The sequence below is a fragment of the Procambarus clarkii genome, chromosome 40 (genome assembly GCF_040958095.1).
Source record: "Procambarus clarkii isolate CNS0578487 chromosome 40, FALCON_Pclarkii_2.0, whole genome shotgun sequence".
NCBI lineage: Eukaryota > Metazoa > Arthropoda > Malacostraca > Decapoda > Cambaridae > Procambarus > Procambarus clarkii.
Window position 1 is genome coordinate 6,831,315 of NC_091189.1, and position 13,746 is coordinate 6,845,060.

Sequence of the window (13,746 nt, forward strand, 5' to 3'; positions counted from 1 at the left end):
ATAGCAGCTGCCTCGTATGGGACAACAGCAGCTGCCTCGTATGGGACAACAGCAGCTGCCTTGTATGGGCCAACAGCAGCTGCCTCGTATGGGCCAATAGCAGCTGCCTCGTATGGGCCAATAGCAGCTGCCCCATATGGGCCAATAGCAGCTGCCCCATATGGGCCAATAGCAGCTGCCCCGTATGGGCCAATAGCAGCTGCCCCATATGGGCCAATAGCAGCTGCCCCGTATGGGCCAATAGCAGCTGCCCTGTATGGGCCAATTGCAGCTGCCTCGTATGGGACATCAGCAGCTGCCTTGTATGGGACAACAGCAGCTGCCTCGTATGGGCCAATAGCAGCTGCCTCGTATGGGCCAATAGCAGCTGCCTCGTATGGGCCAATAGCAGCTGCCCCATATGGGCCAATAGCAGCTGCCTTTTATGGGCCAATAGCAGCTGCCTCGTATGGGCCAATAGCAGCTGCCTCGTATGGGCCAATAGCAGCTGCCTCGTATGGGCCAATAGCAGGTGCCGCGTATGGGCCAATAGCAGCTGCCTCGTATGGGCCAATAGGAGCTGCCTCGTATGGGCCAATAGGAGCTGCTTCGTATGGGCCAATATTAGCATTTGGCCATGAACACATTCAGAACACCTCGAGTGAGAGCAGCCACACCCAGGTAGTCTCCCTCACTCCAACATCTTACTCGCCAACATTGCTCCTCCCACCATATTGTTATAGTTCTTATTACACATGTTCTATATACCTATCTACATGTTTTATTTACCAGAACTATGCAAGTAAGCCGGTATTGTGTCCAAACAGTACAGTGGCCACCATACACTGCATGAAAAATCACACAGACGACGCTACGATTACGTCACCTCCCTCACCAAAATAGCTCCTCTCAACATTCTCCTGTTGCTGTTCTTACACTATATACACACACTATATATACCCATGTACATATGTGTTGCCCATAACGAACCACTAAGCTAGTATGGTGAGCAAAACATGAGTGGCAGCCACACACACAATGAGGCTACCTCAATTCTCGCCCTCCCTCATCAAAATTCCTCCTTCCACAATACTACGCACAACACTAATTATAACCACATTCCTGCTATTATCACAATCCTGGTCACTAATTCCTGTAAATGAATAATTGACCACACATTTTGAAAAGGAACCTAAGAAATCATTTGAAGATTCCTAGATGAACGAAATAATGCTGTGGTGCTGTGGCTAGCGCTGTGAACATCGTGAACAGCATTGAATCACTGATATTTGAACATTGTACCCAGTCATTATCACACTCAGGCTCTAATATAACACTATCATAGCTAAATAATACAAGTTATATATATATTTTGACATTATTAGGCGATGCTGTGGTCACATGCTGAACAGCAGTGCTGTGCGCTCATGCTGCGAGCGCCAGCCTTGGTTGCTCACTCACTACTGAGGCTCCCACACCCGGGAATGTGGACCACGATTTTTTTTAAAGATGGCGTCTGTTTACAAGAGCCCTGAGGAAGCTGATGTGAACCCCATGTGGCCGCGGGAGTTTTGAATGGAACGTGAAAAATACAAATACCCGGAGGCGCGTTGCGCAAACCAGACGCGAGCCTGCAGGCGCGTTGCGCAGTTTAAGGGTTAATGTATTCTAGTAGCTAAAAAAATAAAAAGAATTTTCTTTTATATCTACCATTAATCTTTATATCACTTATAATGGTAAAAAAATAGTTTTAAACAAAAATAAAACATTTACTCACAAGAAAGGAAGCCATCATGCTTGTAAATCTATGGTACTCTTGGTGGGGGGAAAACTTCTGGTGGCCAGAGTGTAAATCCTCTAAGGGATCATTGTTATAATGATATCTATGCCTGGGAACCATTCAAGCTTTGCTTTTGTGTATATATATATATATGTGTGTGTGTATATGTAACATCAGACATATCATAGCAACATAACATAACTATAATTTTTAACAACATAACACACACATGCATACACGTATATATGCACACGCATATATGCACACACATACATACACACATGCACACACACATACATATATATATATACACACACACACACACTTCATGAAAGATAATTTCAGGATGACTTGAGTCTGGAGGAAATACAAGGCGGTGTTCGAATGCTGTCTGCTGTAGCGCGGGTTAATGCTGCCCTTGATACAAATAATCCTGCAGAGGTGTGGCACTACCTGTCTGATACTCATACATATTTGGAGGTAGGAATAAATAGTCACATTATAAAGTCCTTATGATAGTGTGGTATTTTAAATTGTTATTGAAATATTGTTTGCCAATGTCCTCTTAATCACTTTTTGAGATGTGTAAGTGCATATATACAGTCAATGCCTGCTAATCAGTTAGTTATAACAGTGCAGTCTTCAAGTACTGTAGCCAAAATTTTTTTAATTTGCTGAATGAGACAAAAAGGGGCAAGTGGTGTTTGAGAGCACAGTCTGAAGCCACACAGAATATGCAGAGTTTATAAACCACTGTTAGATTATTAAAACCAATGTAGCAGATCAGTGTGTCTGCTTCCTAATTATTAAACTTTTAAACTTCTAATAAGACTAAGTAGTGAAATACAATACAGTACTATCTGCTCTGTGCTGCCTGATCTAAGTAATAAGTTGGCTTTTAATAGTGATGCAAAACAAAAGGGTATAATGTTAATCATTTAAAATATTACCTAAATGTAGTTTACAGGATAAGAGCTACGCTCATGGTATTCCATCTTTCCAGTACTCTTTGACATAGGATGCTTTGAAACCGCAGATGGTTTTGGCATCTACTGCCTTCATGCTTAACTTGTTCTAACCATCTATGGCTCTGTTTGCAAAAGAAAGTTTCTAATATTTTTTCAACTTATCTTTTTGTTTCCTTATCGTGAATCTGTCCTCTTGTTTTTGAAGTTGCAGGTTTCAAGAATTCCTCCTTGTGACATGAAGGTTTTGTTGGAAAGTGTGTACTTGATAACCCATTTTTGCTTGTATAAGTTTTCTTCCAAATGTGTAATTTTCCTAGAGTTATCTCTAATGACAAATTTTCTAGTCTCTTGAAGAAAGTCATTTCCGTGAGTACTGCTCTGCTTTGGATACTGCACGCCAATTCAAGATTGCATCTCAAGATTCTAGCGACTTTCTCACTTACTATGACCTTCAGCAAATTGTAGATGATGTTAACTTGAGGTTGCGTGAAGATAGGAAAAGTAAGTATTAAATTTTAATTTGTCTACATCTATTAACCTGCTGAATTTGTTGTTTGAATTTGAGTGACAGGCACACAAACCTTCAAAAAACTACAGTATTTTGTCATGCCACAATACTGATGTAAAGCATACCTTGACTGCCTCGTAACTATCCACTGTCATGATGCCTTAGTGTGATTATCTCCATAAGACATCTTCTTTTCTCAATAGTTTTGCTTATGCTATTTTAGATAATGCCATAAATCACAGATATATTTCTTAATGTAATAACTTCCTCAAACCTTCAAAATGAGCTATTGATACAATATATAAGGGTGTTAGAACAACACATGCACACGTATCTGTAGAGGGTGTGAGAAACGTGATAACTTTAGTGTAAAATTGTAGGTTCATCTTGATATGGCAGTATTATGCACTAAAATATTTTTCCTCATGCTGCATTCTTAATGTAAAGGAGCATTACACCATATTTCTGTAGTAGTTTCCTTCCGGTATGATGCTTATCTGTAGGAGTGTTTTAAGGATCAGCATTTGAGTTATATTTATAATGGCTGTACAGTACTTTAACTATACTTTAGAACACGTGACAAACATGACAAAGCAAACCAGCTTATTTATTACTGTATTTGTGAATTATTTATTTGTCAATATTTTGCAGAGGTTGGAGCATTAACTGCAGTAAATGCAAATGTCATTGGAGGCAGTGTGGAGGGAACAATGGCAGCACTCAAACAGCTGGGTCTTCAGTTATCCTCTCTACATGATCAGGATTCTCTACATTACTACCAGGTTCTCAAGGTATAGCATACACTGAAGAAACATTTACAATTAGTGCCAGGTCAGACTGTTGTACAAATCTGGGTTTTATTGGAAAATGTATAATAATGACTAGTTGTGATTTTTTAAAAGAACTTTTTGTCAAAGAAGGAATGGGGGGTCTTGGTCTGCTAATTGGTGAATTTCATCCATGAAACATTTACAGATCAACCAATTCAGTGGCCTAGAGTAGCTACCAAGTTAAGACAGGGTAGTTAACTATTAGACTTGCTGACCAGCTTGGTTTCCACGGCATATAGTTATGGTTGTATGCACCTGGAACTTGTGTTAACAATATAAATCAGACTGCCACAGTATACATAAGAACTTAAAAGACTGCCATTACAATTATTTTACTAAATAATAATCTCTCTGTGTACATGATTGCAGTGAATGTTAAATTAATAGGAAATAAAAATAACATGGAAAAGTTTAAGTGAATATACAACATTGTGTTGGGATAAGAAAAGACCAGTACTGTATTCTGTGCACAATTGCACAATTTTGATTTATGTTTAATTGAAAAGATTATGTATAATTATAGAATACAAATTTGAAATGAGAGGCTACAGTACTATAGTTGCACGTTTAAGTGCTGTATTTAACCCTGTTTCTCATATCATTATTTTATTATGGATACAGTTGACTCTTGGTTCTAATTAGGAGTACCCTCCCAATCACCTCACAACTAAGCAATGCATATAATTTATGTTAAGGATCTTGTGGATAAACTTAGCTGTGTTCTAGAACAAAAAAAATTTATTCCCAATTTTTTATTTATTTTAAATAGCGATTGTACTATAAATTTTTGGGTTATGGATGTAGAGACCCCATCACCAGCCCCAACATGAATCAAACAGATCTGAATTACCTGAATTAAAGGGGCAGGAAGATTGGGTTGGAGACCAGTTAGCCTTGTGATCTAGGCCATTTGGCAAGCTTGTATCATTGGGTGGAATTTGAGGGCATATGAACTAAAGAAGTGCGGAAAAAGTTAGTTTTTAAGGAAGCAATGTTTGGTGTGCTAGGTTTATGTGGAAAAATATTTAGAAGTGAAAATGAAGAATGGAATAAGGTAACAATTACAAAAGTAGAATTAAAAAATTAAATGTGATTAGCATATCGGCCTAATAAGCTCCGGGGAGCCTCCGGGACTCGCCCAGAAAATGGTGTTTCATTACATTCAACGCTGGTTTTTTCCTCGGGGAAATAGGAGTTTATTTTCAATTTGAAAAATGTGTTGAACCAATTGGTTGAAATGTAATATAGATTTTTTCAAAATTAATCTAAAATTTATTTACAGTTACTTAAGGATGCTAAATGTGAGAAGCTGAGAGACAGTGCAGCAGAACTGTGGCTCGAGGACATAGAAGAGGTTGTTGATGCAGTAAGAAGACATGCAGAAGAATCCACCAATGTTGCAGTTTTTCTGGCCCGTCTTAACAAGGCTTTGGCACGTGGTGATGATTCTGCCATTGTTGACCTTCTTGGGTAATTAAGCCTTGCTTCATTTATTGCTCTAAATAAATTTCATTCCGAATATGAAAATTTAAGAATGTAACCCGTTATGCCTCAAATATTTTCTAGTTAACACCTATAATGTCTCATGAGTTTAGTTTTGGCAATACATTTTTTATTTTGTAAAAGCTCTCTTATGTTTTTTGTCATAATATTTTAATGTTTTTATATAGGTCATACTTGTTTTAATTTGCTTTGTACTTTGGTCAGCAATTGAGTATATGTACTAATCATTCTTGCTTGTTCTACAGGTATCCAATTTTATCACATTTACATATTAAAGCAAATTATATAGTGGGTGTCCTGATACTACTGAAAGCACTATTCAGGAAAAAGGCCACAGTTTCTCCCAAGTGCCCATGGATTTCATACACTTTAAGTGATGGCTCTGAGGTTGGTACAGTACAAGTTTTTTGTCAGTATGTACTCATAAGCCAATTAAAAAAACACTTCAAAAATCTATCGTTTAATCTCTACATTGCTTAATTCCATATTTTCTGGCAGTATTTTCTGATAGTGAAACAAGTGGTACATTCCCATTACAAAAAAAAATCATCAATGTGGGAACATTGTGGTCAACCTTGGGAAATAAATGTAGGGAGTAAGGTAAAAGATTAGTTAGAAGACAGCAAGATTTGAAATCGGTAAAGATTAAAAGGGAAGAGTGGGGCAGAAGTCATCATTAATGTTTGTGTATCGAATAAGATATTAGAATACAGTTCAGAAGCTGCCTTAAATTGCAATTAAAGCAGTATCTGAAACTGTAAAGGGCAGCTGGCATGTCTACTTTTTTTTAAACATTTTTATTATTATTACAGTATTATTATTTGTTGGGAAAATAGAAAATTCAAGTAGGGATATGCCAATGAATTGTTTAATCTTGAGCATTTTAAATAGTTTTAAATTAAAAATACTGTCATTTATTTTTCATTTTGGCAATCTGCAAAAATATTAGCTGCTATGGGCCACGTACCCTTCTGTCCATAGAATGAGTACACATAGAAATCACATCATGACATATCAATGAGATATAAATGCACAGGAGTCATGACGAGAATTCGAACCCATCTGGGAGTACCCAGCACATAGGTTTGAATACTCATCATGTTTCCAGTGGATTTTCTCATGGAATGAGTATTTTAACTGTATTGTTATTTATTATTATTATTATTATTTTTATTGTTATTATTTTATGCATTCATTCATTATCATTAACCCATTCTCCACTTTCTCGAGGTAGGGAGTCATCAGCCTGGAGGCAGTGAATAATTATGAAAAATGGTTAGATATTAAAGTGAAAAATATTGCGTGTTCATTTATTAAAAATATCATTCACACTATAGCCTCACAAACAAACCACCACCACCACCATCTCACTCTAGTAGTTATCTACAGAAGCATCCTACTGCTTCATAAGGCAAGGTGCACAGTGATTCTCGTGAATTGCCATACATTGCTCTTTACTAACCTCTTCACCTAGCCTTGCCCTTTAACATATTCTATTTGTTCTTCACACACTTCCATGAGTGATCTTACTGGCCTTCCTCTCCTTCCTTAGAATTCCTTTGTACAGTCAGTTCACAAAGTTTACCCACATCCATTTATTCAACATGTTCAAACCATTTACGTATGCTCTTCAATCTTGTTTCTCAACTTTTGTATTTAACTTATCTCCATGAATTTTTCATTCCTTACACTATATTCTTCTAATACCACACATACAGTTCAGATTGTTCATTTTTAATACTATAATTCTTGATTTTTGATGTTTATACCACACTTGCAGCCATTCATAAGAGTCTGCATTGCAATCCTTAATGCAGCCATCTGGCTCCTATGTTCCTTTCATGTTTTTCTAACTAGGGCTTTCATTGCACTAGCCACTATCCTTCCCAGACTACTCTTGGCTTTGGTTGCAAAAGTTACATTTTTGTCAAAGATACGTCTGAGGCATTAACATTTTATCAAACCCTTCCAGCACTTGACCATTCGTTTTTATTTCACACAACAAATTTCCTTCTAGTTCCACCACTAAACTTTGTATAATATTAGCTACCTAAGTGTATTAGTAGCATGTAAACATTTTACAGGTGTTCCTAAATGTGGAATGCAGTCAGTATCAGTGGGAGAAACCAAGTGAGGTGGTAGCAGCACACGCAAGCCAGTATGTCACTCATGTGGACCTTGAAGAGGCTGTATCATCTATCATTAAACAAGAGGCTCGTAACAGGCAGGTTAGTTTAGAACTTATTTTACAACTTTTTCAACTATGCTGTTCAATATCCATAGACCAATCGACAGTGAACTATATCCAGAAAAATAGATTTTTCATCTTGATAAAAAGGGTCGGAAAAAATCTTCTCGACCCCCAAAAAAAAACGGTTTGGGTTATGGGAAAGTCGATGGGTCTTTCTGGAAAACAAAGAAAAACTTCAATTTTTTTTTAAGCGAGTGGGAGTGTCTGTTGTATTCTTACAACACACTTATCTGTGGATGATGAGGGTTAAGAAATTTATATGCAATGAAATACAAACAAATGCTGTTTGTATTGTATACGAACAAATTCTGAATAAATTGTAACATCCACTTGGGGAAGAAAAGACTCGTCAGAATAAATCCCTCATTAAATTTTTGCATGCAGTATATAAAATTGGAGTTGTACAGCCTGCTGGTATATATATTTAGAAAATATTGGAAATTCAGTCACCAGTGAGACTTGGTGGATGTTTGAATAGGCAAGTAGGAAGTAAGCTTAAAGTGTGGACATAAGATATGCTGAACCCTTAAAGATTGGTTTTGTCATATGCTGATCCATGGATTAATGCAGATTTTAATTATTATTGGCTGGTTTTTATGTAAATTGTTAATATGGCTGTAATGGAGTTAATCAAGATCAATGACAAAATTCTATCTTTTTAATTGCTTACTATGTGATAATTTAATCATGTAATAGTGGTCTCGAATTATCGTCGAATCTCCAATTTGGTCTTTCCTCCGAGTGTTTGAATCTATTTCTGGATGCTGTTCCCATGCAGAATAGCAGCAAAGGAGTGGGTTGCAAGATATTTCTTTTTACCTGTATCAAGGACAGGTTCAAGAGTTATGTAGGGTGTATATACTGTATTACATTGTAAGCCTGTATACATTACTCAATCACTGTTTTTTGTCAATTATATGTACATAAATTGAAGTTATTCAACACACAATATACTTAACTAATAAATGAAGCCATGAACATAAACCATTTGAGCTCCCCTCACCACCTACTCCACGAGTTGGCAAAATCTAGTGTTGTTACACTCGTTGACCCCTCCACCCAGCTATTGTGTACACCTCACATGATAGAATTTTTTTTCTTGTGCCAGTGCATCATCGAGTGAGAAGAAAGTTATTTTTTTGCACATAGGCAGAGTGGCACTTTAGATGATAGTTGCTGTTTAAGATTTAAGCTTTAATACAATATCTCATGTTTTTTAAACAATAGGTTTTTGGTTATTAATTGTTCAGGTTTTGTGTTTTCCTTCAAACGAGTCATAATGGAAATATGATGGTAACTGATGTTGAGTGCATTTTACAGGTAGACAGCACAATGGTCAAATTCCAGGCCAGAGCACGAGGTTGGCTGACAAGGCAGCGCTTACAAAGGCAGAAAAATGCAGCAGTTATTATACAGGTTAATAGATTTAATAATTTTAATTTTAATATTTGTATGTATTGTGTATATCAGTGTTTATATCCATACATACACAATATACAAACACATACATATAAGCATACTAATTATAATTCCCATCCATCATGATCCCTCTTCTGCCACTATAAACCTGTTAACTTTTGTCAGATTCTCTAATCCTTGTTACCCCAGCCTGCTTTTTCAGTTTGTGGAAAAGTTTTTTGTGACGGTCAGTGTCAAAGGCTTTTCGGCAATTTGAGAAAATGCAATCTACCCATTTTTCTCTCCCGCCATATTTTGTCCATTTTATCATAGGTCTCGCATAGGGTCATACACCAAACTTTTTCCTCTCTAAAACCGTGCTCTGTTACAGTATCAGTTTATTTTCCTGCATGGGTGCATGTTCATGCTGTCATGTAAGTACATGCACATTTGTACCCATATACAACATAGGCACAATTCATGTACTTGCTTCACAAATATGATGGACATGGTTGATGAGTAATGTATCATATAATAAATTGCTATTCTTGGTCTGAGACTGGGTTAATTTTAGAAAGTTTATATAGTTTAAGAATTGTTTGGGATACCAGAATTCTTTGGAGCTCTTCATATATCAGTGGGGCAAATATGCACAACAAAAGAATAACAATACACTTTTGTATTAAGGTTAGCAGTAAAAAAGGAAAATGTTGTATTGAATTGCACATAAAAAATGTAATTGTTCTTCTAGGCTTGGTGGCGTATGGTGCAAGCTCGCCGCACATATATCATGTATTGCAAGGCATTAAAGACGTTTGAACCCCTCATCATCAATCTTCAGAGAGCAGCAAGGGCATACTTATTTCGCAAGAGAATAAAGGACTTGTCCTTGTATTTTAATAAACATGTAAGCATTTTGTGCAAGCTTTTCTTATGATATTTGATAATCTGTTTGCATTGTCTTAATTAATCAAGATTAGTTTATAATTTTGTGATAATTATTTTTAAGTGCAGTATGACCTGTTTGTGAAAATATAAAATTTCCCCTCCCCCAGTGCACTCTTCCTTCCCCACCCCCCTTCTCCTCTCCATTTTTTTAATTTAATGAAGATAAGATTTTATTTACTAGTACTTTTATTTATTTGATTAAGTTTAATAGGATTTGATGTACCAATATGAATTCTGCAAAGTAAGGCCTCTTATCCTACATCTGTCAATGCTGAAGGGATACTCTTGAGAATGGCAGAGTAAAGTTGTTACTTGTGTTGTATAGTAATTTATTATTCTTTCTACCTTTTTATTTTCCATGTTGCTGCTCTTCAACTTTTGTACCAATACTTATATACATTTCCCAAGAGGGTCTCATTCATTTTGCACATTCATCTCTTAGTAATGAAGTCAAGTCGGCTGCCTCTGTTTCTCATTACTGTATCACTAGTCAATTTATCTCTTAGAATTCTTTGATAATAATAATTTCAGGTGTTTCTCCAAGATCCTTTTAACATTTAAGGGTGTTTGAAATGTATGGGGGCAATTTTATGCTCACCTCTTGGATATAGATAAGAGTTAAGCCCAACAGGAGGAATAAAATATTGTGGGACAAATTTTCAAATGTTTGTGCTAATGTTTAAAATCATGTTCCATTACAAACATGTACCTATAGCTGAGTGTAGAACATGAAAATGTTCAGTAAAAGTAGGAATGGCTAATACCTAATGGCTCTTACCTAATGGCTCTTGAAACTAATTATTTTCAACAGGAGAATCAAGTGGTTAAGATTCAGAGGTTGTGGCGTGCTTATAAGGCTCGCCAAGATCTGCATTCACTGACACATCAGGATGATCCACCCTTGCCCGTCATCCGCAAGTTCATTAATTTACTAGATGTTTCTTCCAGTGATTTAGATGAAGAATTCAGACTGCAGGTATTGTAGTTATTTGTTTACATTTGCTGTACTGCTAAGTGAACTTACTGATTGTCAAACTTCTGTGACACCAACAGTAATTATTAACTAAAATTAAATCCCAAAAATGTTGGGACTATAAATCTATCTTACTAAATATAATGTTAAAATATGGTAAATACGTAAATAAAAAGATGCAGTTGGAATAAAAATTAAACTTTTTCCAGTTTGTTTTCACCTGCCTCTTGAAATTTAAGAAAAAATATTTGTCTTTAAATATAAACAGTATATATTTATATTTTAGGTTAATGTAGTATTTTTAGGGTGTTAAATGACACAATTTAAACAACAGGAAAGGTGTATTATGGGATTACAAAAAAGTATGGTCTGTGTTTGTTGCTATTGAGTCCTAAACCAGTGGCCATCAACAAAGGACATACGTCTCCAACTGAAAGAGCACCTCAACATACTAGCATGTCATGGTAATTTACACATTAATGCCAGTTCTCAGGAATAAGAGGAGAGTAATATATTTGGTGAAGTTGAAGATAACTGTAAGATTGGATAGCATATCTTGGCAAATAAACGGTACATATAAGAGGAATGAATAAAGTTAGTGATGTATACCAAAGTCAGGAATAGCCAATTAAAGAAATTAAAAAAAATTGAGTCACAAAGATGATCACAGTGGTCAAGGGAGTAAGGGCCAAGCTCTTTATACAGTACTCATATTTAAATTACAGGAAAATAGATTATGCAGAAAAGATAAAAATACAGAGCAAATGTGTGTAGACAGCAGAGTCAAACATTTGAGATAATAAATCACTAAACCAACCAGGTGCACCTTTCTACTTGTCTATCCTTACATTTGACTATAAGCTGTATTTTTCTTCATGTTTTTGTAAGGAGCGGTGTCCAGTCATGGAAAACAGTTTTATCTTGGAATTCAACTGCTTCTTTTTAATCTTATATATTTTATCATGTATGGTATATGTGAAGAGTTCATGTATGCTTTTCTTCATTGATTGTAATAATTGTTTTTTAATGATATATTATAATGTTCAGTACAATATTATCATTCCAGTACTGTATTTTTTACACACTAAATATGAATTAAATTTACTTAAATCAACTTCTTTTAAATTACTTCTAGAGAGTGAAGAGTGACATGGTGAAGACAATTCGACACACTCATCATTTGGAGACCGCAGTAGATGAGCTTGATGTCAAGATTGGATTGTTGGTTCACAATCGCATCACTTTACAGGTTAGAGGCCATGATTACTGCAAACTTCTTACGAGAGGACTTTCCAAGGGCAGTTCCCGTTCTTTTCACACATTTGTTTCCTTATACAAACAGATGGCAATGATTTTGATCTGTTTTGATGAACCAGCATGTGGAATTATTTAACATATTTCAGGTTCTTCAAATATCCTGAACATATAACATTTAAAACGTCTTGGAAAAACGTCGATATGAACCTTCCTTAAAATATAAGTTCCCATAGGTTGGCAAGATAATAAATATAAGTAAACTTTATAACAAAATTTCTTCCTTACTCATAGAATTATTAATAAAATAATTCCTTACTTGCTGGACCAAATGCTTGATGCTTATTTGTGTTGCTCATTAGGTGACACTACAGTGGAAATGTCACTAAATGGCTTAAAGTGGATTGCTTCGACATTAATTCAATTACAACCTAGCCAATACTATACATACTCTATATACTATACATACAATATACTCTTCAACCTAGCCAATTTTTGTTTTTCTTTCTGCATTAGTTAGGGATTTCCTGCAGCATACACACAATTCTTGTTTTTTTTTTTACCCTCAGGATACTAATGTACTTTCCAGCTGTAAACACTGCCCTGTTTGAATACACACCTCGTTCTAATTTGTATGATACACGATCATTCTAATAAACAGGTTAACTACAGTTGTATAAAGACTTGTTTATTTAAGTATTTTTTGTTTTTATTAATTTTCTTATTGATATCTATTTTTACAGGATGTCCTTCTAGTGGACAAGGAAAATATGAATCCCAATGTTCCAGAGTCTAAATCACGAAAGAGCAGAAAAGGCCTTAAAGATACGTTAAAGTGTGGGACAGTACGTACCCAGAGAGGACTGAAGGTATGCTTGGATTTCATTTATAAATATGTAGAGTATGTATGTGTAATTATCTGCATAGTTATAAGATGAGGGCTATGCATGGTGTCCCATTTTCCCACACTGAATGTTTGTCGTGTGACGTTTTGAAGCTTGTGGTGGTTTTGACATCCACCACCACTACGACCTCATCTAATTATTCCAGTCATCCACAACTATGTTCCTGTACAGTATTTGTTACCAGTCATGGGAGGGGGGGAGTGGAGGTGAAATTAAAATATTAGTAAGAAAAATTCACTCTTAGAGAGTAGGACATTAGAGGTGATAAATGTTATTTTTTCTTGTTCTAATTGTTTTTTTGTTTTTTTGTAAATTTTTATATATTTGCACAATACTTGGAAGTTAGGGCCATAGGAAAGCCATTGAGCATGGTTAAAAAAGAAGTATATGCTTGTTTGCAATTTGTTTTTGTTCAATTAGTACCAGAACCATTCAAGCCTTCATAGGTT

General features: G+C 35.8%; 1 protein-coding gene across 1 annotated transcript in view; it reads left to right on the forward strand.

Moving 5' to 3' along the window:
* The window catches only part of LOC123757870 (ras GTPase-activating-like protein IQGAP1), a 51,032-nt gene that overhangs the window by 20,107 nt on the left and 17,179 nt on the right, over positions 1-13,746 (forward strand). Inside the window, exons 11-21 of the mRNA XM_045741765.2 lie at positions 2,105-2,239; positions 3,072-3,228; positions 3,887-4,026; positions 5,348-5,535; positions 5,814-5,955; positions 7,653-7,796; positions 9,140-9,235; positions 9,969-10,124; positions 10,977-11,141; positions 12,274-12,387; positions 13,136-13,261. Of these exons, the coding sequence (XP_045597721.1) occupies positions 2,105-2,239; positions 3,072-3,228; positions 3,887-4,026; positions 5,348-5,535; positions 5,814-5,955; positions 7,653-7,796; positions 9,140-9,235; positions 9,969-10,124; positions 10,977-11,141; positions 12,274-12,387; positions 13,136-13,261 (1,563 nt within the window). The remainder of the gene's footprint in view (positions 1-2,104; positions 2,240-3,071; positions 3,229-3,886; positions 4,027-5,347; positions 5,536-5,813; positions 5,956-7,652; positions 7,797-9,139; positions 9,236-9,968; positions 10,125-10,976; positions 11,142-12,273; positions 12,388-13,135; positions 13,262-13,746) is intronic.